Consider the following 26,335-nt stretch of genomic DNA (forward strand, 5'->3'; position numbering starts at 1 on the left):
CAAACGAGTAAAGCTAATATCAATACTTTTGATCTTTAAGTTCATATAGTGAATTCTGTGCCTGTATCCATGGGGAATTAGATCATTATTATTACTACCATTATTATCGTGATCAATTGAACTATGAACGAATTAGTATCCAATCATAATTAGCAATATACACATAATACTCCTGACTATCACTAGTTTTTAAACAATGAAATACAAAAGCTTATTCACAAATATTATTTTTCTCTAATCCATATAAAAAATAAAACTGCTTCAAGTTTTCTTTCACTCTGTCATCTGTATCTCTTTATATAATCATTCTGTGTTCATGCTTCATCTTTCCTCCAGTCAATGTCAGTCACTTTTATGTACATTTGTGTATATTTACCCATTCTGTATTCCTTTTTTTAATTAGAAATGGGCAGTAGAAGGGGAACACAAGTTCTTATGATTATCATAGTAGTTGGTATTTATTCAATTAATTAATTAATAATAACAGTAGTAAAGTTATACTGAACGGCGTTGTTTTTGTGGTTTCTGTCCCTTCTTTTTCTCAAAATATAACTTCTCATTTTTTTTAAGGTTAATTAACAGATCAATAGTCAATAGTCTTCATATTAAATAACCCTGAATTTATTTTCCCTTTCTTTCTTCCTGAAATTCATATTTTAATCATAATTTTTTAACCTAAATAATAGACATGTTTTACTGGTCATAACTATTTTATTATTCATTAAAAAAATTTACACATCTTATTTTGTTTTTCGTATGATATCGGTCAATGATCCAATCACCATTCGCTGTACTGTCAATTCGACACTATATTCCATCATCAATTTATCTTTCTGCGAATATTTAATTAAGACCGTTAAGCATTCAACTGACAATCACTGAGATATAGGGTTACCGGTATATTTTCTATTACTGTCTAACAATATTGATGGATCGTTAGTTTGATTTATTTGTGGGGAAAACTATTTCCAATGGATACAGTTTTAAGATAATGTTTCTAATTGAAGCTTGATAAATGACGATTGAAGATTCATATTAACAAGTTCACTTCATTATTTATTTATTTATTATTATTGTAAATCTGATCTTTCCTACAATATAACTTATTTCGTGTTTTAAACTTCTATTAAAATTCTATCAATCCTACGAATCCCTTATACCAACATTTTATTAAAAGTGATTTCGACTGATTGCTCACTTCGTTACAAGGAGTGTTATTCGTCTCGTCGTTTGTGCCAATCAAAGTTTATCAATTAGGTTGCACTGTCCCCACCGGTTTGAGTAGTTCGATAGCTAAATGCATTGTTGGGGTTGTTAGATCCCCAGAACTTACTTGGTAAATGTCTTATTTTTGTAATTCTATTTTAAAAATTTTAATTTCTTGATTAGGTGAACCCGTAATCGCTTCAACCATAGCATGCAATGACTTTGCTTGTTGGTTTTAAGTGATTATAGGGGATCGGTTAAATTTGGGGAAAAATAAAAATTAAACAATGGGATGTTGATTACTAACGTATGATCATTTCACGTAAGCACCTCACACTTAGAAAAGGTTATTTTTGACCCATACAGTTTAGCGAGATCCTCTCTCATTGTAACACTAAGGGACATGGTTTTAAATCCCACATCGAACGTCAGTTCTTTCGAGATCGTATTTAAATTGTCATGTTCTTTAGTGTTGACGAGAAATAAACTTAGATCCTGGACCTCTTATCAATTACCTCTAGTCACTCGATATCAAAAATGAAGGCAATTTCTTAGTTGTTCACCTCTTCGTTTATTAACATGATGACCTGATTATATTCTCTTGGTTACCTATTTATCTATCTGCTCGATTATTGCAATAGTACCTACTATTTTCTATTTGCTACAATTGAATAATAAACACATTGCATAATGCTCTGAGGCAGAACGGTTACCCCAGAAAGTTTATAATTAAATATATGATCTTGAAAGTGAAAATAGGCGAAATCCAAACGGTCAAGAAGAAGTCCTTGTTCATGCGCCTACAATTCAGGGGGGATGCAGCTAGCGAAATACTTACTCAGAGATTACTCAGATCTATCCAGAAATCTTTCAACGCCGGTGAACTATGTTTGGTATTTTCTACGCGTCCAATGGTGACACCGAGGCGTAAAGATGAAGTACCTAGAATGACCACCTCATTTTGTATTTATCAGTTCGACTGCTCCTGTGGAGCAAGTTACATTGGTCGAAGTTCTAGGAATTTACATTTTCGTGCTCGTGAACACCTCCCAGCGTGGCTAAGCAAAGGTTTGATGAGGAAAGTAAACAGCTCGATTTTGGCCCATTTAGTACAAACTGGTCATAGTGCCAGTATAAACCAATCCTTTTCAATTATTTATAGGGTCAGTAATTATTTGCCAAAGCTTGTCAGGCTTAAGGTCCTTCAAACGGCGGAGGCAGTAGCCATCAGGATGAAGAAACCAGAGCTATGCGTACAGAAGAAATATCTCCAACCCTTACTCCTCCCTTGGCCAACCACAAGGCCAATTAATCAACAATAATCTTAGCTATTGTATGACCTAATTTGACTATGTACTTACGACCTTTCGTAGTCAAATGTAATTGTCTCTCTTATCTTTATTCACAAATCTTTGTATTTTATTATTATTATTATTATTATTGGTTAAATATCATTATTAATCCCCCCTATACATGATTCATTCACATCGCATTGATCCCTCCTTATTACGTCTCACTAATTTTTCACACATTTAGTCTTCCACTTGGTCGAATTGTAATTGCACTATCATATCTCTCTCACCCTATCTGACCCATATTTATTCTGATCACAGATCTTAAATTTTCACTTTACATATATACAGATTCAAGTTAACATTCTATATGAGTCATATCAACATTAACAATTTTATTCTACTTGGTTTGACAATCCTAAATTTACATGCTTTAAACGATGTACTTTGCCTTTAACCTGGCCATTTTTTCGGATTATTAATTTGGGTATATAATTGTAGAACCTGAAGAGAATTTATCGAAAAGAATATTCTTCGTTCAATATGTTAGTCTTTTAATATGATGGGGATCTTTAAACGATGAATAATAATACGGATTTTTTTCCATTGCTTTTTCATAAAAGTTCGCAATATTTCGCCACACTGATTGTTGCTTAGCTAAAGTCTAAATACTTCATATGGTACATTTTTCTTCTTCTCTATACTGATATAACCTGACACCAGTACATTAGAATTCCTATTCATCACAGCAAACCACGCTATCATACCTACAGTGTTAGTAAAAGCGAAATTAGTTAAAAAATCTTCACGGTTAATAATATTCAATGGGTAATTACTGTTGCAATCTAATGTTCCCATAGTTTTTTTTCTTTTGGATTCTTGCAATACAATATGAAACATTGCAAATTAGTTGTAATCTTTTATTTATGTTAAATATTCTTTACGTTGTTTATACACGAATCACATTAAGATATTTATTTGCATTTTCATTTTTTTTTTAACTAAACTTTCTAGAAGATTTATCATCTGATTTCCTGTTATATGACAATCTTTAGTTGTTACATTATTTCTCAAAATTATACTTTGTTTTTTCAGGAAATTACAATTTTAAAAAAATGTTTTTTTAGTAATCTTGAAATCTTTTTTTTCTTGATTAACACATTTTACTGGAATAATCTTTGCCATTAATCTTCTTTTATTATTGCAAATAATATTAGAACTTTTCATAAATGAAGTTTAGAATATTCAAGACTTTATCATTGAGTAACCTTTGTTTTGTTTATGTTCATAATAATAATAATAATAATAGTGGAAACTGTCCACGAAGAATATAGTTTAAAATGAAACATTTAAATCATGCAATACTATGATAATAATACACAAGTTTTAGACCTCAACTGAAAATTCTGTGAACCACAACACTCCCTAGTTTTAAAACTCAATAACTCCATACACCGATTTCATGTTTCCAGTTGCTTAATGCTCCTTTTATTTCTAAATTTGACTACCACCAATGAACATCAGGCTAGTCGTTGTATAGCTCGTGTGTTACGCATATCCAATCACTTTAGTTGATGAAGATTCGCAGCCTAATCAGTTGATTTGCCATTTCTATCTAATGCTTTTTTGGCCTAGTCTCGGTGATAATCTCTCTCCCTGTCTACCACCATTATCGGCCATTTTATAGTCTTTAATTTGTATAAAACAAATCGCTGTTCAGTAAACTCGTCATATGCTAAGTGGATGGGTATTTCTTTTTGTACAGATGTGTTGCATATAATCATTTACATTAAGTGTTACAAATTAATAGGTTTCTATATACTACATGTTATTTTGTAAAAAAACTGTAAAACAATAAATAATATATGTACTATTTACTTTCAATAGTAATTTGAATTGCTTTGACTCATGGCTAAAACGTTCATCGAAAGGAACAGATTTTATACTACCTAATGAATGCTGTAATATGATCAACACTGTTATTGAACTAAAAGCAAGCATATTGAAATTATGTACAAAAGATACTAAAGGGGAAGATATGGTTAGTTTTATTGTTGTTACTTTAAACATTCAAACTTTGTTTTTAAATATTTGTATTATTGTATGTATGAATGTTGATATTTTCTACTCCTTTCTTTCAATGTTTGAAATTAATTCATATTGTGAATAAACAGTAATATTGTGTATGAAAAATTCAGTTTGAAGTGATAAATAAACAAGTCAGACATTTATCAGTGTGAAAAAAGCCCATGTTGATGGTTATGAAGAATAAACTAAAAAGTCATAAAAGGGTCATCTTTTGCTTTGATACTTAACCACGTTCGGTAACGAAGTACCGAATACTGATGTACGGCTATCCTTCATTTAGTAGTGCATATGAGTAACTGACCTCTTTTCTTTCTTTTTCTTCCACATGTTGTGTATTTTACTGTGTTTACTTTTTTTTCCCTTCCGTGATAATTTATTTTCGTACTTCATTTTTTCCATTGAAATTTCTTCCTATTGTTTGAGAGTGTAAGCAAGTGACATGGGTTTGAATTCTCACAGGGAGCATCTACTCTCTACTAACTGCAGGTAGAACTTACAATTGTCGACTAGCAAAATCTTGTGGCAAGGCTTCTTGCTGAAGAGTCTCAAGTAAGACGAAACCTGCACTGTCAGCCACCATCCACCTGTGCTTATAATGGCTAATCTATTTTTGTTTCGTTTGGTGAAATCAAGAAACATTTTAACTTCTATGGGGTTTTTATTAATTAATTTTGTGGTGTAATGGTAGCTAATTTACTTAACGGATATATATATATATATATATATATATATATATATAATGTTGTGACTTCAAGGCCTGCTAGTTATCATTTGATTTATTCACCAATGGAAATACGACTTATTCAATCTCATCACTGTGCTAAACCAATGACGTTCGACCGCTATGAGCAGCCTAGCGTCTTTATTTGTCCTTGGTTCACCTACCCCGTCCAATAACATCTTTCACTATGCGAATCATTTATTTAAAATATACTTGGTTTATATACCAGCCAAACAGAACTCATCACACCATAAAATGGGAAATAACATTCACACAAGATCGAGTCAAAAAGTGGCTGCGCGCGTGGGAGACTGTAATCAATAAATTGAACATAACTTAAAAAACTGCAAATCGTATAATAATAATAATCTATAGATTTCGATAGTGTAATAAGAAGACGAAGATTATCAGAACTGTGTGATATATTAGCTCAATCTATTCCGAACAATCTGATCACACATATACTTGTTCAAAACATTTATATATAACTATGAAAGGTCAACTAGACTGGAAATGGAGGGTAAGAGTAAACAATAATAATAATAATGTGAAAACAATTTGAAACCTAATCACTCTGGATAATAAGCTAATATTACCAGGTAGGTTTAAGGTGAGAATAATCTATAGGTCAAAATGAAGCTTATAATAAGAGGAATATAGATGTACACAATCTAATCACTTAATAGTTATACAATAGGAATATATATGTATATATAATATTAGTCCATTAATAGTTTTCAGAAGTGACTCGTAGTTTAATCTTCATTAAAATATCAGAGATAAGATTTTCTTTTTTGACTTGAGAATATTCTACAAGCTTCCATCATTACTTCTTTACGTATATTTAATTATAAAAATTAGGATTCTTGTTTTGTTTTTCTGTTTTAACAAAAACATGTTCTTGATTCATTCATTTTTAGCTTCCTATCTACCTACTTACATTTTTTCCTAAATAAACTTGTGTAATTGTTTAGAACAATGTATTATTTGAATAAGAAAAGAAAATAAGTACTATGTTATTGTCATGTGATAAATGTATATAAACATTTTTCTATACAAGTTAGTATATATATATTTAGAAGGGCTTTTTGTGGAGAAACCTCTTCTGACTAGTATCTATTTATTATTCTTATAAAGATATATGATTTAATTAATTTTTTTTTTAAATAGCATGAATATCAAAATCAAACAGAGACTAATTTAGAACGTGTACAACGAAAAATGGCAATATTATTAAATGATAAAATGGGTAAAATATTAGAAGGAAATCTAATAAAATTAGCTCGTTATGATGTGAATACTTTACTTTCATCAGTACTTTCACTAACTGTAAGTAAATTCATATGTATATAATTTAATTTATTTACTATATTTAAATAAAAAAACTAATTATATTCAATTGTAAAATTTTAATGTTTGTTTTATTTAAATTTATAAACTATTTGGTCAACAATCTATATGTAATTGAATCTACTACAGCTGATGTATTTAATTAGCATAAATCTTGTCTATCATATTATGGATTACATCTGGCTAATTTAAAGTTTTCAATATCCTATTTTCTAAAACTTTATCTTGAAATCATGAGTCAATTGAAGCTAGACCACCATGGAAAACCTGGGCCGTCCAGTGCTTCCACGTTTTCCATGGTGATCTAGCTTCAATCGACTCATGATTACAACTTTGAAAAATACTGAAATCTCCACAAAACCCCTTCTGAAAACTTTATCTCATTAAATGTAAACTTTCTAATGTTATGTAAATTATTAGTATTAGATGAAGTGATTTTGTTATTCTGATTGGTTTTCTAATTATCTCTTTGTTTAACTTGGTAGGTTTATTTAGTAAATATTTAAATGATTATGAGCTGCTTCAAAATAACCGAATATTTGGCAAATTAAAACTCATAATTCTCATTCAGAGAAGTAAAACAAGTATTTCAGCAAAACAAATCTGTATTTCTTTTCGATTCTTGTTTTGTAAAAATCTGTATAGTGATGATTCTGTGATAATGAGTGTGGTGAATAAGTTTTTGGATGTTGACATATTTGCATATAATGAGTAGATACCATGGATTGCAATTCATGATAATAAATGAGACAAAATAATATTTAATAGTTAAATTATGAGAATGTCTAGAATTTGTGGGATATATAAGAGATTAACAGCCAGAGATTCAACTGCAGCTTTTGAAATGAAGTCGAAAAGGAAAATTATTCGCTTACTGTCATTGCCTATTGTTGTATCTATCTGGTTTTCCAATGATACACTGGATATCCTGCGAACTGTGCTATAATACTAACCATAGATCTGACTCGAAAAGAATAGAGTAACTGAGTGTAAAGTACCTAGTTTATATACGATAACATTGTTTGATTTAATTAACTATTGATATAAGTTAATATGACGGTTGATTGAATAATAAAATGAAGCGCTGTAACTGAAGTTTCAATCTGTTACGCAATGATTCATATAACCTGATATTATATCCATTGCTAGTCCAAATCCACTTATGATGTCATCCGGAGTGAATGATAATGAAATGAATAAGATGAAATATTTGAGAAATCTCTTTAAACTACTCATTTCTATTCAGCGGGGTTCTTTGTGTATCTTTACAAACTGGTATGCCGTATATGTTTACACCATCTAGAATTCAACTCATATATCTAATTATACTACTATTAAATTTTACATTATGTTAATCTGTCTATATTTTAATTACTACACGAAAATTGTCAGTATTAGTAATCATGACAATAATAACACTAGTTGATAGTAATTGGTCTTTGTTTATTTTGTCGTTATTATAATTAATTTTATCTACATCCGGTCAGTCGGTTTTATCTGTTTTAATTCTATAACTATTAAACTATAACAACGTGTTTTTGTAAACCATGTTAATGATAAAGTTATTATAGCAGAATTATATTCAGATGTTATTTTATGCTCGTTTTTATTACTCCTGCCATTCTACTCCAATAACTCATCACCTACGGTTTTTGTTAACTCTCAATACTAAACTAATGAAAATGATTTGAATAACAAAATGTTAGATAAAGAGTACGGATCATGTGAAAAACTTCAAACTGCATTCAATCGTCATTATTTTATTTAAACTTAATATTTTGCTTTCAACATTTTATCGACCTTTTCAATTGAAATCTCTTCAATGTAAATTCACATCTTCTAAATTTTGCTCCTTACTGTTCGTTGAAATTGAGTTTTGCAAACTTTTTATTTATTTCACATAACATGCATCATAAAAACAGCTAAACATTAAAGTATCAACTTTGATGATCAGAAATTTTAATATATATGAACTATTACAGTTTTACTAATGATCCGAAAACTACCATATCCATTGTATTTATTTCAAAACTTATGATTTAAAACTTTTAACATTGGTCGTAATAGAGTATACTGTGAATATCTTTCACATACTTATTCTCACTGTCAAATATAAGTGTATATCATTTAAGTAAATATTTTAAATTTTTGGTATCACTTCATTTTCAGCTTGTTTTCTTTTGCTTTACATTATGGTCTGATTTATTGTTTATTTCCTTCTTTGAAATTATTTATCAATGGTAAGTGGATTTCTTTTTCCAACATTATTCACAGATAATGTTGTATAACTTTTCTTCTTTTTCTTTTTCTTGACATAAAGTTGTGACCTATTCATGGAGAGTTTCGAAAATAAAGTAAACAAACGAAGCAGGTTGTACAAGGGAACATAACTTTCTAGAAGATTAGAATTGAAAGAAAAAAAAGATGTTTTCTCGTATTATTAATTCAATATATTTTTGACATAATTTAGGTCAAGAAAAAATAATCTCAAGATCACTTTAGTTTTACTCTTAAGGTCAACTAATATATATTCCACTTTGCTTTTATTAAACTTGTGGCATAATTATGTGAAAGAGAGAATTATGCTCCATAAAAAATTTAATCTCCTAAACTGATACTTATAGTTTCTTTTCGTTTTCAAATGTCTTATTCCAACGAATTAAACAGATGTATGTAGACTTAACTTACTTACTTATGCCTGTTATCCCTCGTGAAGGAGCATAAGCCGCCCACCAGCATTCTCCATCCAACCATGTCCTGGTCGATCCTTTCCAGTTGTCATTCATCCTTTTCATATCTGCTTCTATTTCCGACGCAATATATTCCTTGGCCTTCCTCTTTCCCGTTTCCCTTCAGGATTCCAAGTTAGGGCTTGCCTCGTGATGCAGTTTGTTGATTTCCTCAATGTATGTCCTATCCACTTTTCTTTTCTTAATTTCCTCTTCAGCTGGAAGCTGGTTTGTCCTCTCCCACAGAAGGATGTTGCTGATAGTATCCGGCTAGTGAATGTTGAGTATTTCGCGTAGACAACTATTTATAAATACTTGTGTCTTCTTGATGATGGTTGTAGTAGTTCTCCACGTTTCAGCTCCGTACAGTAGAACTAACTGTCTTGACGTTCGTATTGAAGATTCTGACTTTGATATTGGTTGACAGTTGTTTTGAGTTCCTGCTCGTGTTCGACCGTTGTTATTTGCTATTTTCTTGTCCTTCTTTTTTTCAATCTTGTTCATGGTTTCGATGGAGATCTGAAGCTATGTCAGTTCCTCTTCTGGTTCTCACATCTTCCATTGTCCGTCGGAATTTTTTGTTAATACAAATATGATCTATCTGGTTCTCTGTGTTGTGGTCCAGTGAGATTTATGTAGCTTTGTGTATGCGTTTGTGTGGAAATATTGTGCCACCTATAACCAATTTGTTGAATGCGCTTAGATTTTCAAACCTCTCACCAGTTTTGTTTCTATCTCCCAGTCCATGTCGTCCCGTGATATCTTCATATCCTGTATTGTGCACTCCGACTTTAACATTTGGATCTCTTATCAGTATGGTCAAGGCCTTTCTTGCGCACTTCTCTATGATTGATTGCAGCCTCGAATAGAACGTATCTTTAATGTCGTCTTTGCTATCATTGGTGGGTGCCTAACACTGGATAACATTCATTGTGATCCCATCCTTTTTTGTTTTGAATGATGCTTTGATAATTCAGGATCCGTGAGATTCCCATTCTACAAGTGCATTTCGTGCTTCTCTGGATAGCATTAGAGCAACTCCCTGAGTGTGTGGAGAATTTTCCTATTCATGACCGGAGTACAGTGACTTCCGAAGAATCTCGACTTTCATCCTAAGGAGTCATAATTCTTCCTTGAACTCGGAGGGCAGAGTTTATATGGTTTGGACTATTTTTTCTGGTTGGCGTTTTTTTAACGAGTTAGTTTTCTACGGTATGGGGTCGCTAACCCCATGCTCACCCCTCCTCCTTTATTCGGGCTTGGGACCCGGCAGTAACTCTAGAACAGGCGGAGTTAAAATAGTCATAAACATAGAGATATGTGTATTTTTCCGTCATCGTCATTTGTATTCTCTGTTTTCTATATGTTTATGATTTCGTATTGTATCAAAATGTTTATACTCGTTAGTAATATCTTAATTATTCATAGTTTGATTTCTATAAAACAAAATCAAAATCCCAGGACACAATTGCACAGATGATTTCATTAAGTTTTCTTCATCTTCAATTTAATTTTCATTCACATCACGGATTCACTTATTCCACTCTTGTTTTTCTGTTTCAGCGAACATATGATTTTGTCTCGTACTCCCTTGTACAATTCCTATTTCCCATTATCAAACAATCCAAATAAAATATGCTAAATAATTTACACAGAATAAAATGCCGAAATTTATCTAAGAAATTCTTATTATAAATAAATTATCAGTAATTACCATTTCTACTAAGCAACAACGGTTAACATAACTAGTTGTAAATATCAATGTTTACTTAAATAATATACTATAGATATGATAACATAATTCAATTTCATATTTATTTTATTATTATCATTCATAAGATTACTCAACTACAATTTGAAATGCTTATCTTTAGGAGGATATCGATCAATTATTATGAGTAATAACATGGGAGTATCAGTGTATATATGAATCAGAAAGTGATACTGTTGACATATATAATGATAAAATGTATTTAAGTGTTTATAAAAAGTATTATATAGTACAGGTAAACTTTAATAAATCAATATTTCCATTTACATGTGTAAAATTTGTTTAAAAGTTATTGGAAATAGATATTTACCTCATCATTCACTAGTCTAGGCAGTAAACATTCTAATAGAATCTGAAATAGTGTACTTAATAGTCTTTGATATTTTTAACGCATTAACGAATTAATTTAATTTTGAATAACAACAATAGTTAAATTATAAACTCTTACAAATTATAATGAATACCATTCTTTTCTTTAGAAAAGGTGACTTGGTAGTTTAGTGGAAATCTGTGTATTATTTGAAGAACTGAATTCTAAGTCCAAATCGTAGTGTGATTACTTAGGACTTATGGTACATCCAAAGGACAATTTTATTTCGATAGAGATTATCTAAAAAGTCTTTTCGGTGTATGTACATTTTATGTACAGAGCATGTTTAAGCTTATTACAACAAGAAATGTTTTTGTCTACGTAAAGATCTTTCTCATTTTACAAGGTACATCATCTGTCACTTAATTCAATGAAAAATATATTAGTTACCTGTCTATCAAAATAACAAGTACAAAAATGTCATGTTGGTTTATTTTATGTACACAGTATATATTCATTTGTGATTACTGAGTTAAAACATCTAATCCGTAATATTGTTGTGTTTTAGTTCTATGTACAAGTAGTTACTACATAAGATTGTAAAAGTAAAGTATAATACTACTTATCTATCCATTAATGTTTAAAAATACTTGAAAAATGTGAATCACTGTAATTCTTATTGTCTAAAGTTAATAACTGGAACCACTAGGTAGATAAAATTGATGAACACTTTCTAGATTCTCCTTTCATTTCTGAAAATTTTATTAAATTAAACTATGAGCATATTTAAATATCCTCTAGAATTTGAGAGATATTTTTGAATTTATTGTACCATAGTGGTAAAAAGTGTTTTATTAATAGGACTATGAATTATGGACAAACTAATCTCAGTCAGAAGTGAATGTATTTCATTTCAGTTTGTTTAGACAAATTATTTGTTATTAGTGTTGTAAAATATTAATTTAAAACTAGACAATTGACAGTCAATCGTAAATAATAATATTGATAACTAAGAATCCTTGGTCCTCATTATGTAATTCTGTTTAATGTGCATTCAAATTGTGACTGTTTAAAAACATACTTTTTCGTAAATGTTTTCAACAGTCAATATCTTCCATCTATTTGAAATCACGGAAAGTCTCTACCAATTCGAGCGCTTAAAATGTTTTTTTCCATTCATCACATATAACATTCATACACTATATTGTAACTGTCTCTCGTTACTCCAAACGGTAGAAAATATCCTGACAGGTTTAGTGTTGTCCAGTTTTCAAAATCAGAGTTATTTGTAGGTTGTTTTTAATAGTCTATTGTTGCACATATTTACAGTTCATAACTACTCTTTCCGAACGAATCTAAAATTTGTTAGTTTATTCTAAAATTTATATAAATGCGAAATAGTTGACTCAAACGTTTGAACTGACCTCCTTACAATCCAATCACTCATATTAATGTCAATAGCATAGTTTGTTGTTCCATATTTTTATAGTGTTGTGTTTTAGTCACACATCTCAATGATGATAATACATTGGTCGGAATTTAAATGAGTTCAACTGACTGATTTCTAAAAGAACAAAACTTGAATTCAAAATCCTACTGTTCATCCCTATCAAACCTATATATATATATATATATATATATATATATATATATATATGGAATTCGATTTTTACTGGAATTTTTAAATGGCGAGTTTCAATTGCTTGTCATTATTACGGATAAGTTACTTCTAACAAAATAAGTTGAACAGAAAAAGATTATTCAAGTGATTATAAAGCATGAAACTCTAAAGCAAAATCATTTTCATTTGAATTGTATGGTATGCTTAAGAGTACTTATAAATTAGTTATTAGTGGCCTTCACAGTTACCCATAAACACACACTAGAAGGTATGATGGTTCAGTAAATTATGAATGACTCAAAGTCAATCGGTTTCTAGAAAATGTTTCTTTGAGTCTATTCTTAAAAGAGGATACTTGAAACGAAAGATTTTATCCTAAAGAGTTGATAGCACATACACGACTGCTTTACCGCTTTTAATGGTTACAGATTGATTTTTTATATTAATTTATTTAACTTAATTAACGGTATGTAAATCCCTAAAAATCCTCATTTTCATTCGGAATTTTATAAGTTCCCTGTGATGACCGATGATCTTAGCTCCTGAATAAACTTGGAGAAATTTAGCGTTTAAGTGTTTCACTCATACTAATATTAATTGGTTTAATACTATCCAAACCGTAGTGCTGATTAAATTTTGTGGATCAAGTCACAGTGTGGAGGGGTCACTAGGCTTGGGAACTACACAGAGTTTAGTATTAAATAGTTCAAATAAATTGAAACCCTTTATGTTAATGCATAGATTGCTACTTTATTAGTAGGATTTAACTAGTACTAGTGAGTAAAAGATATGGCGTCATCTGGTTATAAGTGATAAATTAATGTTTTGACGTCTTATCATCACAGATGGTCGACTGTTTCGACTCAGTGGTAACATTTTTAACTTTAGTACTGGATGATATGGAATTAAACTCCACGGAAAAAAAACAGTTTTCTAAAAAGTTCAGATATATCCTGATGATGAGTCCTAACTGAAAAGAGAGCCAGGTTTTTATACCATTGCGCTCAACTTCTTAAAATAAGCCTATTTGCAGAAAATTTTCATTGCTTCTTCAGTATACTTTTTCCATGACTTTGTAAACAATGTTTTAAATGAGATGGTAACTTTGAGATATATGTGCCCTTTTAATTCAAACTATCAGTGCCATACTACTGCCTAGTGTTTTCAAATACAAATTCATTTCTTACCAAATAACAGTAAACTTTAACTCTAGAGTTTTTTGTGACCTTACTGAAGGAATAGAAACATAATAAAATTTTGTCTGGATAGTCATTTCCTCAATTGTTTTTTCTTCGTAATTTTCCAAGAAACCTACGGATGAAATTGGCAAAGCATATGTCGAGTTTCTTCGCGTCAATTTAGAACAAATGCGTCAAAAAGTCTCTGATGAACTGTATATTTTGTCAATTATGGAAGTAAGTTATGTTTTCTTCAAAACGAGTTTTTATAGTATAACAACCTGCTTTTTTAAAGATTTATAATACTTCATTGTACGTGACCAAACTGGTTCAAAATTTAAAAATGATCAAGGAAGATTGTACCTTAAGCAAACATTTAGGCCAGTAACCCATCATATATATATATATATATATATATATATATATATATATATAGCCTCTGCCAGGGAAGTCCTACTCACTGCCTTCTCGTGGCATTACTGTTGTTTACGAAATTGAGAGGACGAAAAGCGAATGTCCGGCGCTTTAACCGGGTTGGTGGACAAGGCGAGTCCACCTAGGGGAGTTGGAAAACCCTGATTCCAAACCAATGGTGCACATGGGCTGACTCCAGTATCCTGAAGGAACGAATGGCGTATGAACCAACTGTTGGTCACCGGCTACCATGCGACTGCATCTCCTTACGATGCTCCACTGCCTTGTGGACTAGACCTTCATGTCAAAGGCTCAGGGTGTGGGCCCCTAAGAAAACCACCTGCTTCAGTTTGGGCACCTGGGCAGTATCACAGCCCTCACACAAATCGAATGAGATTTGTGAGGCGCATATTTATCTGGTGCTTCCTTGTACCAATATTTATGTGTTTAAATAAAAATATTATATATATATATATATATATATAGTAGTGGCTGGTCCTATATCGAACCCATATAACTTATTTTAGCTTCTGGACGGGCCAGCTTATCCATTCTTCTTGAGTCACGTTTTGACCTTGTTAATTGTTCACTCATCAAACCTGACTGTTTTTGTATGAGCGTATGTATGTACACTTCTTATCCTATTCATCACATGTCTATAATTTATTTTCATCTGGCTATAAATAGTGATTAACGCTTGATTAAATGGAGTTGGTTTACATACCTTCTCCACTGCCCGTCGTTTTGCTTCACTAAAATTTTGGAAATCTTCATTACTTCTTAAATCTTCAGTCTTTTACCTGCTAATTCTGAATTTACTTCATATAGTTTATCTTTATGTGTAGGTTGACTTTTTTTCATTTTAGTTAAAATAAATTTACGAACATATTTTACGCTTATTTTGATGACTTATTTTATGATACATCAGTGAGTGGAACGACTCAGTGCATAAATAATCACAGCCACATCATGTGGAGAATATTGTTTTAGGCTTCTGTTAATTTCTATGTGAAGAATAAAAAATTTTATTATCCTTCCTCAAATGATAATGATTATGATTTTTCTTCGCAGGGAAGATTGTTTAAGTTGAAGCAAAGAATCTAGAGTTGTGTAAGGTTTTGATTCGTTAAACTCCTAGTGACCATTTCATTTAATCGAATCACCAAGCTGCAAAACTTACCTATCAAATAAGTATTCGTGTCACTTCAGTTATCAATCCTGTTTTATTTTCTTATGTATGCAAAAGTAGAATTAGGCCTTCCACTTTCTTATTTCTCTTGCTTCATCGCCATTAAAACTCAACTTTATTTTTTTTACAAACAAAACTCATTTTAGAGAAACATGATATTTAATTGTATTCACGTAAAGTAGAATGTAAAAGTTTATCATAATTTTATTGTTTGCATACTTTAGCTCCTAAATCGATTGGGAATTTCATTTTTTTAAAAAATAAACTGACCAATCCCACGCAACTTGACCCTAGTATAAACGTGGCCTTACATATCTTAAAAACCTGTTCAGTTTAACATATGAACATATTTATAGTCCTGTACTTGATAAACAACTTTCTCCCTCAAATCTTATTTATAGTGGGTATTGGTATAGTGTCCTATCAAAATCATACTTAGCTCTCTTAATTCATAATTATGTAAAAGTTGGTGTTTCTTTTTCTATAATTTCTCGCTTAGCTTATTTATGTGTCAAAATTAGAATTAAATAAAATACAGTAATGGGGGAGAATTATACTAAAAATATTTACAATAAAGGGAACAACAAATAACTGTAGAATATTGACTATAATTGCATATGACATTAAACTCCAAAAACAGTAGTAGTAACAATAATATGGAGAGGAATCTAGATTAATTAGTCCACAGAATACTGTAGTATCATTTCTGATTGAGTTTGTTTTCTAGTCACAAAACTTCACCTTACTATTATCACTAGTAGCATTGTTTCATTTATAACTCGCATACCTTTGCGATATTCTGGAGCTTAAGATATAATAACATGTAGATTAACTTGGCTTAGATCTTAAAGATTAATTCAATGGATGAATTAGTGTTCGAAGGTGTTAATTTTTTAATAGTTTACGTTAAAAATTGGCGAGCATTTATGATATTGAGCAAATTGACTGTAGTTGGGGAAGTAAATCATTGAACATTTATTTAGTAGGTCAGTGGTTAAGCGCTCTCCGCGAGATCTTGTGTCCTGGGTTTTATCACCGACAAAATCGTAGATCCCTCTACTAAGGAGGAATCCTATATTATAATAAAACGCCTGTCCAGTGCTGCCATTTTCTCAAACATTGTTTAACTAAGATCATTCCGTAATACAAGCTATGAAACTTAGTAATGTCCACAAACTTTTTATGCTGATGATTTTTTTCTTATATGGGTATTTAAAAGGTGAACATATATATTGGCTGATTTTTGTCACGATAAGTATAGATTGTTTGAAGCCATGACCATTGTTTGTTTACTTCATAATCAACACTTCTGTTTAGACATAAAATTTTAAATAAAGCATAGAAGATTGTATAAGTGTACAAATATTCTCGATAATCAGAAATATATCAGCTTTTATGTAAATTTCTGGTTAATGAATCATAAGATGAAAATAGGTAGCACATTTAAGATGGTATGAATAATAGTAATAAAAATAATAATAATAATGGCTTTCCAAGTGTTCTTGTATTTCTGTTTTTATTAGAAAGGATCTCCAGTCAGCTTGTGATTTACTTAATCATACTACCTGAAACAACTTGAAATGAATGAAGTTGTTTTGAGAAAAGTTTTATCTTACTCTCTTATGTGTATGTGTTTGTAACAAACATTGGTGCTTTTTGATTAATTTAGTGTTGCGTTCTTTTTGAGGTTTCATTTCAGTCCAAATGATTGCATAATTCCAGCAGGGTTAGACTACAGTCGTTAAATACTTTCTCGATCACAAAGAAATAACAATCATTTTGTTTAAGCTGTAAGTTCTGGATAACTCAAGTAAGAACTATAGTCTATTACCATTGAGACAATTAGTATTTTAAACTCTAAAACAACACTATGATAATTCTCATCTGTTCTGTAAACTCTAACAAATTCAAGTTTACCTAGACAAATTATATTTTTGTCTTTATTTCATGTTTACTTTTTAAGAATTTTTCTAGAAAATTGTTGAAAAATTCTAGGCACTTATATCTTCATTCGATTTAAAATGTTTCGTTTAAAAAAGAAAGGAAAAGTCTTATCTTTAGATTAGACAAAATCATTTCAAAGTGATTTTTATCTGTTTGTTTATGATCTTGCATGATTATCCATCTTTTCCTTTTTTTCTAAATTGATTTTTGTAAAAAGACATGGTATATGACACAAACACGGATGATCAATGATTGGCTTATTGAACGTAAAGGAAATGCTTTAAGTCCTTATCAGTTCACATGTCTTTCTACCATTATTAAAGTGAGTAAATCCATTTTTTGTTACGTGAAAAGAAATTGAAGAATATTTTATTTCTTAGATTATTACTTTTTTAGTGATATATTGTGCGTATGTACACTTTGGACTAACAAACTGCCACATTGTTACTAAGTATACAATTGTGAGTACTGAAGTATTTTGATGAGACAAGATTTTCAGTTGTTAAAATCAATGAATAGGATGCTAACGAATAGATGAGCACAATGAAATGATGTTGCCGAGTGATGGCTAGTTACGAGACTGTATTATTAACCTAAGCCCAATAATGTTGAAAAATTGGAGTCAAGACTATTAGGCATATGAACAGATTTTTTATGTATAAAAATAACAGGCTTGTGTACAAAATATGGGCGCGAAATAAACATAATCCAATATCACAGGCAGTTTGGGGAAATTAGTTTGTAGATCGCTTATTAGCCAATCAATTAAGACATGACTGTTAGACGTAATCTTTAAGCATTCTATCAAATACCTCAACTGTTAAATGGAAATGAACATTTTGAAACTTTCTTACTAGCTAATCATGGCAAAATGATTTAGTAAATGACAAAGGTGTTCTCCCTCTTATTTCTTTAATTTGGATCTATTATTACCATCGATATTCACAAAGGAAACTTCATAATAAAACAATCCAGCTGACAAAACACAATGTTTATATTTTTCTCATTTATTTTCTTATAGATTAGTTATTTACATCGGTATAGAAAACGGTCATTTCTGGTAATCATGAGAATTTCTTACTTAAAATATTCCAAGGAATTTCGATGAATATTATTATTTAAAACTCTCTCTACCAAATAAAACTCATAGTAACTGTCAGTGATGTCTGCCTTGATTATAAGTCGATGTCCCACTATTGAACATCGGATACTTGACTCTCTTTTCCTTGTTTAAAAATGTCCTTTTACTTTTGAATAGAGCACATTGTGTTATTAATATTTATTATGCATATTGAAATAAATAATTTATTAAGCGATATACCTACCTTTCTTTACTTCTAATTTCACTCTACACACATACTGAAAGCTTTTGATATGAAGCTGTATAATATATATTTTTGGCAATAGCTATTATTTGTCAAATCTCACCATTCCTCTTCAACTTTGCCATCGACTACATCCTGGAAACAGCTCTGATGGATGTAAGTAATGGCGGTGTGGATCTGCTGCCTGGAGAACGACTTCTCGACCTCGAGTATGCGGATGATATTGTATTACTGTGCGATAATGCCCAAGGCATGCAATCCGCACTTAATCAGTTGGCAATCAGTGTCCGCAGGTACGGCATGTGCTTTGCACCCTCCAAGTGCAAAGTACTCCTACAAGACTGGCAGGATTCTAATCCTGTACTCACCCTGGATGGTGAGCAGATTGAAGTAGTTGAGAAGTTCGTGTATCTAGGTAGCTACATAAGTGCTGGTGGTGGCGTGAGTGATGAGATTGATGCACGTATAATGAAAGCCAGAGCGGCTTATGCCAATCTGGGCCATCTTTGGCGCCTTCGTGATGTTAGTCTGGCTGTAAAAGGTCGGATCTACAACGCGTCGGTGAGAGCAGTTTTGCTCTATGCTTGTGAAACCTGGCCTCTCCGAGTTGAGGATGTTAGACGTCTCTCTGTGTTCGATCATCGTTGTCTCCGAAGGATTGCTGACATCCAGTGGCAACACCATGTTAGTAATGCAGAGGTTCGGCATCGTGTGTTCGGGCGCCGAGACGATAATTCAATTGGTGTCACCATCTTGAAACACCGACTTCGGTGGCTTGGACATGTTCTACGAATGTCGTCCCAGAGACTTCCACGTCGTGCATTATTTGCCGACTCTGGGACTGGTTGGAAAAAGCGGAGAGGGGGTCAGTGCATGACATGGTGTCGTGGCATGAAAGAGAGCTGCAAAGGGCTAGCTTCTGTTGGTCCTTCACGACTCCCTGGCTGGGGTCTGAGAGACGGTGCAACACAGTGGCTAGAGATGTTATCAGATATGGCTCAGAATAGAAGCCAGTGGCGAACCTGCTGTAACCTTCTTTTACTTTCTTCATAAAGAGTGGTTATAACTTTCTTAACTGAAAGAGTTCTTCTGGTTGTACATTCCAGTTCCCCCCATCATTACTCTTCTCTTTTTTTATCCTTTTTTCTTCATTATGTATACGCATCTTCACCCTTTCTCCTCCTATTCTCATTACTTTGTGCGGCGCTTATGTATCCGGTGCCCTTTGTACCAATATGTATGTGATTAAATAAAAAAAAATTCCTACCTCCAGAGATATTAGTTTTGTCATGTTGAAATTTGTCTACCTCTCTTTGCTCTTGGTAGTTAACTGGTATTTTTCTTCAACGATGCAGTTGTTGTAAAGTAAACAACCTACAGTGTTATATCATATAAATATAATTAAATTGTAATAAGAATTCAAACGAATTAGTGTTCATATACACTGTATATAAGAAATAACTTTTTATTATTCTTTACTTAGACAGTAAATCTAAAACTTATTTTAATTGATTGATTTATAAATATTAAATTTACTACATTTTTCTATTTCTTTCGAATGTTTATTTATGTCTTTATTCCTTCTGCTAGATTCTACTTTTAAAAACAGCTTATTCAGTCTAGCTTAATATTTCGCTGTAATACCATTGAGTTAGTTGTATTGGAATCAAGTCTCATCCAATTCGTCATACATTATGTCTATCACTTAGAGTAAATGATCTATGTATGTCGTCACTTTTATTTCAGTTCAACAAGTCATTGTCCCTTATTCAATCTTAAAGGAAATCCATCTTGAAGTAACTCAATGGTCAGTAATGAAACCAACTGATAATTCTTAAAAGGTCCAAAAAGGCTTTTTTCAGAAACACCACTTAAACGATAGGAAAACAGTTTATTAAAACTTTATAACAGCTTTTAAAGTAGCTTTATATTATGAAATAATTTATTTCATAATTCTATATTAACTATTTGTGTTTGCAAATAATTCTTTACTAAATTCAGTATTTATGAGATTCACCTGTTTCTTTTATTGATAATATTACATTTTAGAAAATGTATTCCGATTTTGAACTTCAAGGTATAAGCCCAGATGCATTGGATACAATGGCTTACAAAACAATTATGCAAAGACTTCAAGTATGCTATCACATTTTCACATAATATCAGCTGTGATTGTTTCTTGATATAAATTTATTTTACTGTTTGGTAGTCGTCAGTAAAGCGTTGTGAAGATTGTTGAATTTCATTTAAGTCGTGAACTAATCTATGTTAGACCACCACTAGAAACTTGGAAGCACTGGACGACCGTTTTGTCTTAGTATGGAACTCCCCAACAGTGCGCACCTACGACCCCGTACGCGTGAATCGAACCAGGGTCCTTTGAATTCACTTGCGAACGATCAACCTCTAGATTAGACCATTGGGTCAGTATCCAACGGTGTTAACGTATAACTTCAATAATAATCACTTTTTTAATATTATTAGTTTTCGAAATGCAATAATTAATTTTTCAGATATTTCAGCAGCTTGCGTTTGGATTAAGTGAAATTATGTCCTCAAGATTCAGGCTATAGTTGAGTTTTTTCTTCTCTATTAGTTACATCATGGTCATTCCATGATATTAAATTATAGTTGAGTTTACAGGGATTTCTTAAACAATTTATGGTAATATTATAAAGGTGATCTTGAAACAAACGAGAATTTTAGCCAGCTGTTTGTCTGTCTGGTGGTAGCTTTTGTTAACGGATAGTTTATGAGAAATAAACAATAAAATTACGAAGGGTAAATGGATTCTAAATTATTGATGAATTTTTTAAGCTTTCTACAGATTGTTTTGCCCGCAAATACAAAATCAATGACATCTAAATAACGCAAATCAATGTCGATTATCTGTCCTATCAAACTCATGAAAACACAAACAGATTTCTAGAAGTTCGCTCATTATTCCTGGTTAGAATTAGGGATTTAGGGTAGAGATTAGATGTTAAGGGTCTGCAGTTAGAATTTAGGGACAGGATTGGTCTGTATGTTATATAAAGTCGAGCATTTGATACGTATCACACCATCACTTTCACCCTGTGGTGGTAAAGGATTAACTTTTTTATCATTTTAAGCATTCTTAGTGCTGCTTAAACTTATTTATTCTACTCGCTCTACGTGATATAAAACAAAGCTTATTCCTTTTTGAAGCTGGCACTGAAGCCCAAAAGTCATTTTCTCAATTCTGACCGTCTCACATTAGTCTTTTGCCAAAACTGTCTTCAAACTTTAACAACAATGTGTAGTTTATTCACTAGAAAAGATTTAGGTTAAGTTTATATAAACTATATAGATTAATTCTAAACTACTGAGAACTACCTTCTCATCTTGCCTTTAATCATGAATTAGCCAAAGGCAGGTGATTTCGAAATTAACAAATTGATGATTCTCAAAATCCTATATTTCGTCAAAAGGTGATATAGTTTATTCATGACTTCAATAAACAATATTTATGAGATAATGTATACTATGATGAAATATTCCTCATTTTCTTACGTGCAGAATTAGAGTGTACACTAATTATACCTCTTCTTTCCTAGCTTACATGCTCTTTCAATGTACCTATTTACTTTATAGTATTTATTACGGTAGTTCGTACATATTTCATCTATATATATACAATTTGAAAAACTTTTAAAACTATGTAACACATAAAATGTTTCTATATGAGTTCCAAGGGATTGAATAAATTCATCTTATTCCCTGTTTGATGTCTAGCAAAATGTAAATATCGATCAACATAGGCATTAGACAGGTAGACATAACGTTGATTACTACTCGATGATCTGTCAGTATAAACTATTTACCTTATTGTTTCAAAATGTATATAGTGAAGTTTACAAAGATAAGAATAAGTATAAAACTGAATAATATCCAATCGAATTTATATACGTACAGAAAACAGTTGATTTCTTCTCTATATAAAAATTGTAAATTTATTTATTAAAGAAAAAGTAACTCCGACTCATCATCACAATATATTCTTTTCATTAAATGTTTATCATTCAACTTCCGCTGATCAGTCAGTCAGTCAGCTGCAACGTAGGACCAGGCACATATATGCATCGGTCCAAGTTGCCATACCTCGTTAGCACAACAAGATGAACACCGGATTCATAGAAGTAATTAATTTAGTGGTGATAGTATATAGAGAAAGGTTGTATATAAGGATATAGTACGGGAAGGAAGAGAGATATGAAGCAATTTTAATCTCAAGGTTTAAGGGAAGATAAAGAGTGTATACACCTACGCCATTGTGATCGATTCTGAGCCATGTCACCTAGAGTCTCCAACCATTGGTTACGATAGTCACGCGGACCCCAACCAGGTAGTCTGCATCTGCCAACATGGCTCAAGCTAGAAGTTAGTGACTTCAAACACTGATGCCATGTTTTGGTTTGGCCGCCCCTAACTCTCTTCCAATCATCCCCAATACTAGTCAGCATAGAGCGTCGTGGTAATCGGTGTTCAGACATACGTAACACGTGGCCCAACCATCTCAGTTGATGAAGATTCATGACCTCATCAACTGATTTACTATCATTCCCTAATGCCCTGTGTCTAACCTCACTATTACTTACCCGGTGATCCCAGTAGACGCTAGCAATATTTATGAGACATTTGTGATGAAATACTAGTAACTTACGAGTATCTTCTACTCTTACTGGCCACGTTTCGCAGCCGTAAAGTAGAACAGAGCGAACTGTCACGCAATATACTCGTCCCTTAATTGATAGACGGATATCTCGCTTTCGCCATGGGTGACGTAATTTGGCAAAAGCCAAACGAGCTTTTTGAATCCGTACTGAGATTTCGTCAGACACCAACCCATTAGGGCTGATCAGACTGGTGTTGCCTACAGCCGCTGCCTTTTCCATCTCTTTTGCTTTCGTCGCCCACCACTGCTCACGATCGTTCCTTAGACTTTTAGTTAACCTAGATCTAATTTGTTTACGCTCTTCGTCATGTTCAGAGCCTGATGGGATGAGTTTACGCGAATCCATCAGTGAAATAGACTTAAAAGAAATCCATTGGTTTTTTGGAGCCCTATGGTTTAAATGACTAATAGATGTTACTGCTGTTTCCACGGCTGTTCGTGTCTTTCCAAGCAGCATCTGGGTCAGTCTCGTCTAAAGAACTGCCTAGATGTGAACTCAGTTGTTTCTGGAATTCGCATTTGGCTTTCTCGTCCTCCAGTTCAATCCTAATGGGTCTTCTTAGTGTACTTTTCCTGCGTCCATTGTGGCGCAGACAAATGCGCGCTCGTATTAAAGCGTGATCAGAGTCTAAACAAGTATTCCAATACGAGCGACAATCTTCTATTGAGCCTCTCCAACGATGACTGATGACAATATGGTCTATTTGAGTCCATCGTTGGTTTGGTGCAGGTGGTCGCCATGTTAGACGATGTCTCTCCTTATGTTTAAAATTAGTGCTTGCCAAAAATAAACGATTGTCTGAGCATAGTTGCAACAGACGATCACCATTATCGGTTCGTTGAGCCGGAATACTAAAACACCCACCTAAATGTCTTTCTGTTTGATTTAAGCTGCCTACCTGGGCATTAAAGTCACCCGCTACGACTACTATGTCTGAGCGCTTAGCTTTCTGAAGAAGCTCAGAGAGCTTTCTGTAAAAGTCATCTTTCACCTCATCATGGCTGCAGTCAGTGGGAGCGTAGGCATAAACGACGAAAAGGCAACGACGTGTGTCCCTATCCTTCCGAGTTCTTACGGAGCCATTTAGCCGGACAGCACACAGGCGACTGTTAACGGGAATCCATTCTAGTAGTGCCTGTTCTGCGCTTGTACTTAGTGCTATGCCTACACCTGCAAGTCCGCGAGAACTAGCCAACGGGTCGCCAGATACACGGAGGGTGTATTTCGTTGGCTGTCCATTTTGGCGAGGTGAGGTCAAGTGAATGACCACACTGGGATCCTGTATGCGTGTTTCGGAGACATAGCATACATCAATGGTACGAGATTCTAGGGTTTTAGCTAAGGAGGCCTGTTGACCGATTTGGCATAGGGTACGTACGTTGAAGGCTCCAATGTGTAGTTTGGAGCGAGGTTTTAGTAGACCTGGGACAGTGTTTCGCGCACTCAATCAATCTCCTTCTTCAATTCCTACTATTCCTTCTACCTTGACTTTCAACACTAAACTTCCTCTCTCGGTTTCCTCCTCAAGTGTCACCATGGCCAACGATTCTAGTGCGCGAAACACTGTCCCAGGTACACTCAAGACCATTGTATTCATAATCTACCTCTAACAACTTCCGCTGATAATACTATTTATGTTATGTAATAATCAAGTAACATAAAACTATTGCTTTCAGTTAGAAAAACAGCTTCTGAAAACATAACTATGATTATTATTTTATGATAAACTTGTTATAACAGGTTTTCAATAAGTTTAGTGTTTGATATTTATTCTTTACAATACTAAAAATTAGTTTTTAAAATGGGTCTATGATAAATTTTAAACTAGTCCCTAAAGAGATGGATATAACTGTGTTGAGGTAAAATCTAATTTTATTATCTTCTTTTACAAAAATCTTTGTGCTCTATTCGAAAGAATAATAAGTTTTCCATTATTTCTATTATAGATGGAAGAAACTGCTCAGGCTGTTCGACCTGATTTAGGAAGTAGTCCAACACGATCGATACTTGGCACAATAACAGGCAGTCTAAGTGGTATTCCAAAACCTGGATTCCTTAGTAAAATGTAACATTTATAAGAGACAAAACAACAAAGCACTGTCAACTCGTCCTTCAATTCACATACACATATATAGGAGTTGTATGTTAATCTTCATAGACTGCTGTGAATTGTTCTTTTCCTGTCTTTTATTTCCTTATATTTTGGCCAACTATTTATAGCTATTTCCATACAAAATGAGAAAATAAGCTCGACATAGATAATTTTTTTGCCATCCTATACATTGAAAAAAATCTTTGGAAAATATTTTATCTTAAGGATTTATTAGAAAAACAAAAAATTAAACCCTTCTAGTTCTTTGACTAACAATCAGTGAATTGTCAATGTGTACTTGATTGTTGGCTAATAAAATAAAACAGTAATTTTTGTCAGGAAACAAAAGAGTAGTAGGATTTAATGAATTCAGAAATATCAACAGAACTGTCGAAAGTGTGTGGTGAT

The 26,335-nt window shown here is 32.4% G+C and overlaps 1 protein-coding gene across 1 annotated transcript in view; it reads left to right on the forward strand.

The window, feature by feature from the left end:
* Positions 1 to 26,335, forward strand: part of Smp_173190 (putative calcium-dependent activator protein for secretion) — a gene marked incomplete at its 5' end in the record, with an annotated part of 70,579 nt that extends 44,244 nt beyond the window's left edge. The window contains 6 exons of the mRNA XM_018793519.1: positions 4,386 to 4,539; positions 6,478 to 6,636; positions 14,396 to 14,503; positions 18,031 to 18,135; positions 21,188 to 21,274; positions 25,782 to 26,335. Coding sequence (XP_018648023.1) covers positions 4,386 to 4,539; positions 6,478 to 6,636; positions 14,396 to 14,503; positions 18,031 to 18,135; positions 21,188 to 21,274; positions 25,782 to 25,904 — 736 coding nt within the window. The 3' untranslated portion in view covers positions 25,905 to 26,335. The remainder of the gene's footprint in view (positions 1 to 4,385; positions 4,540 to 6,477; positions 6,637 to 14,395; positions 14,504 to 18,030; positions 18,136 to 21,187; positions 21,275 to 25,781) is intronic.

Source organism: Schistosoma mansoni, chromosome 1 (genome assembly GCF_000237925.1).
Source record: "Schistosoma mansoni strain Puerto Rico chromosome 1, complete genome".
Lineage (NCBI taxonomy): Eukaryota > Metazoa > Platyhelminthes > Trematoda > Strigeidida > Schistosomatidae > Schistosoma > Schistosoma mansoni.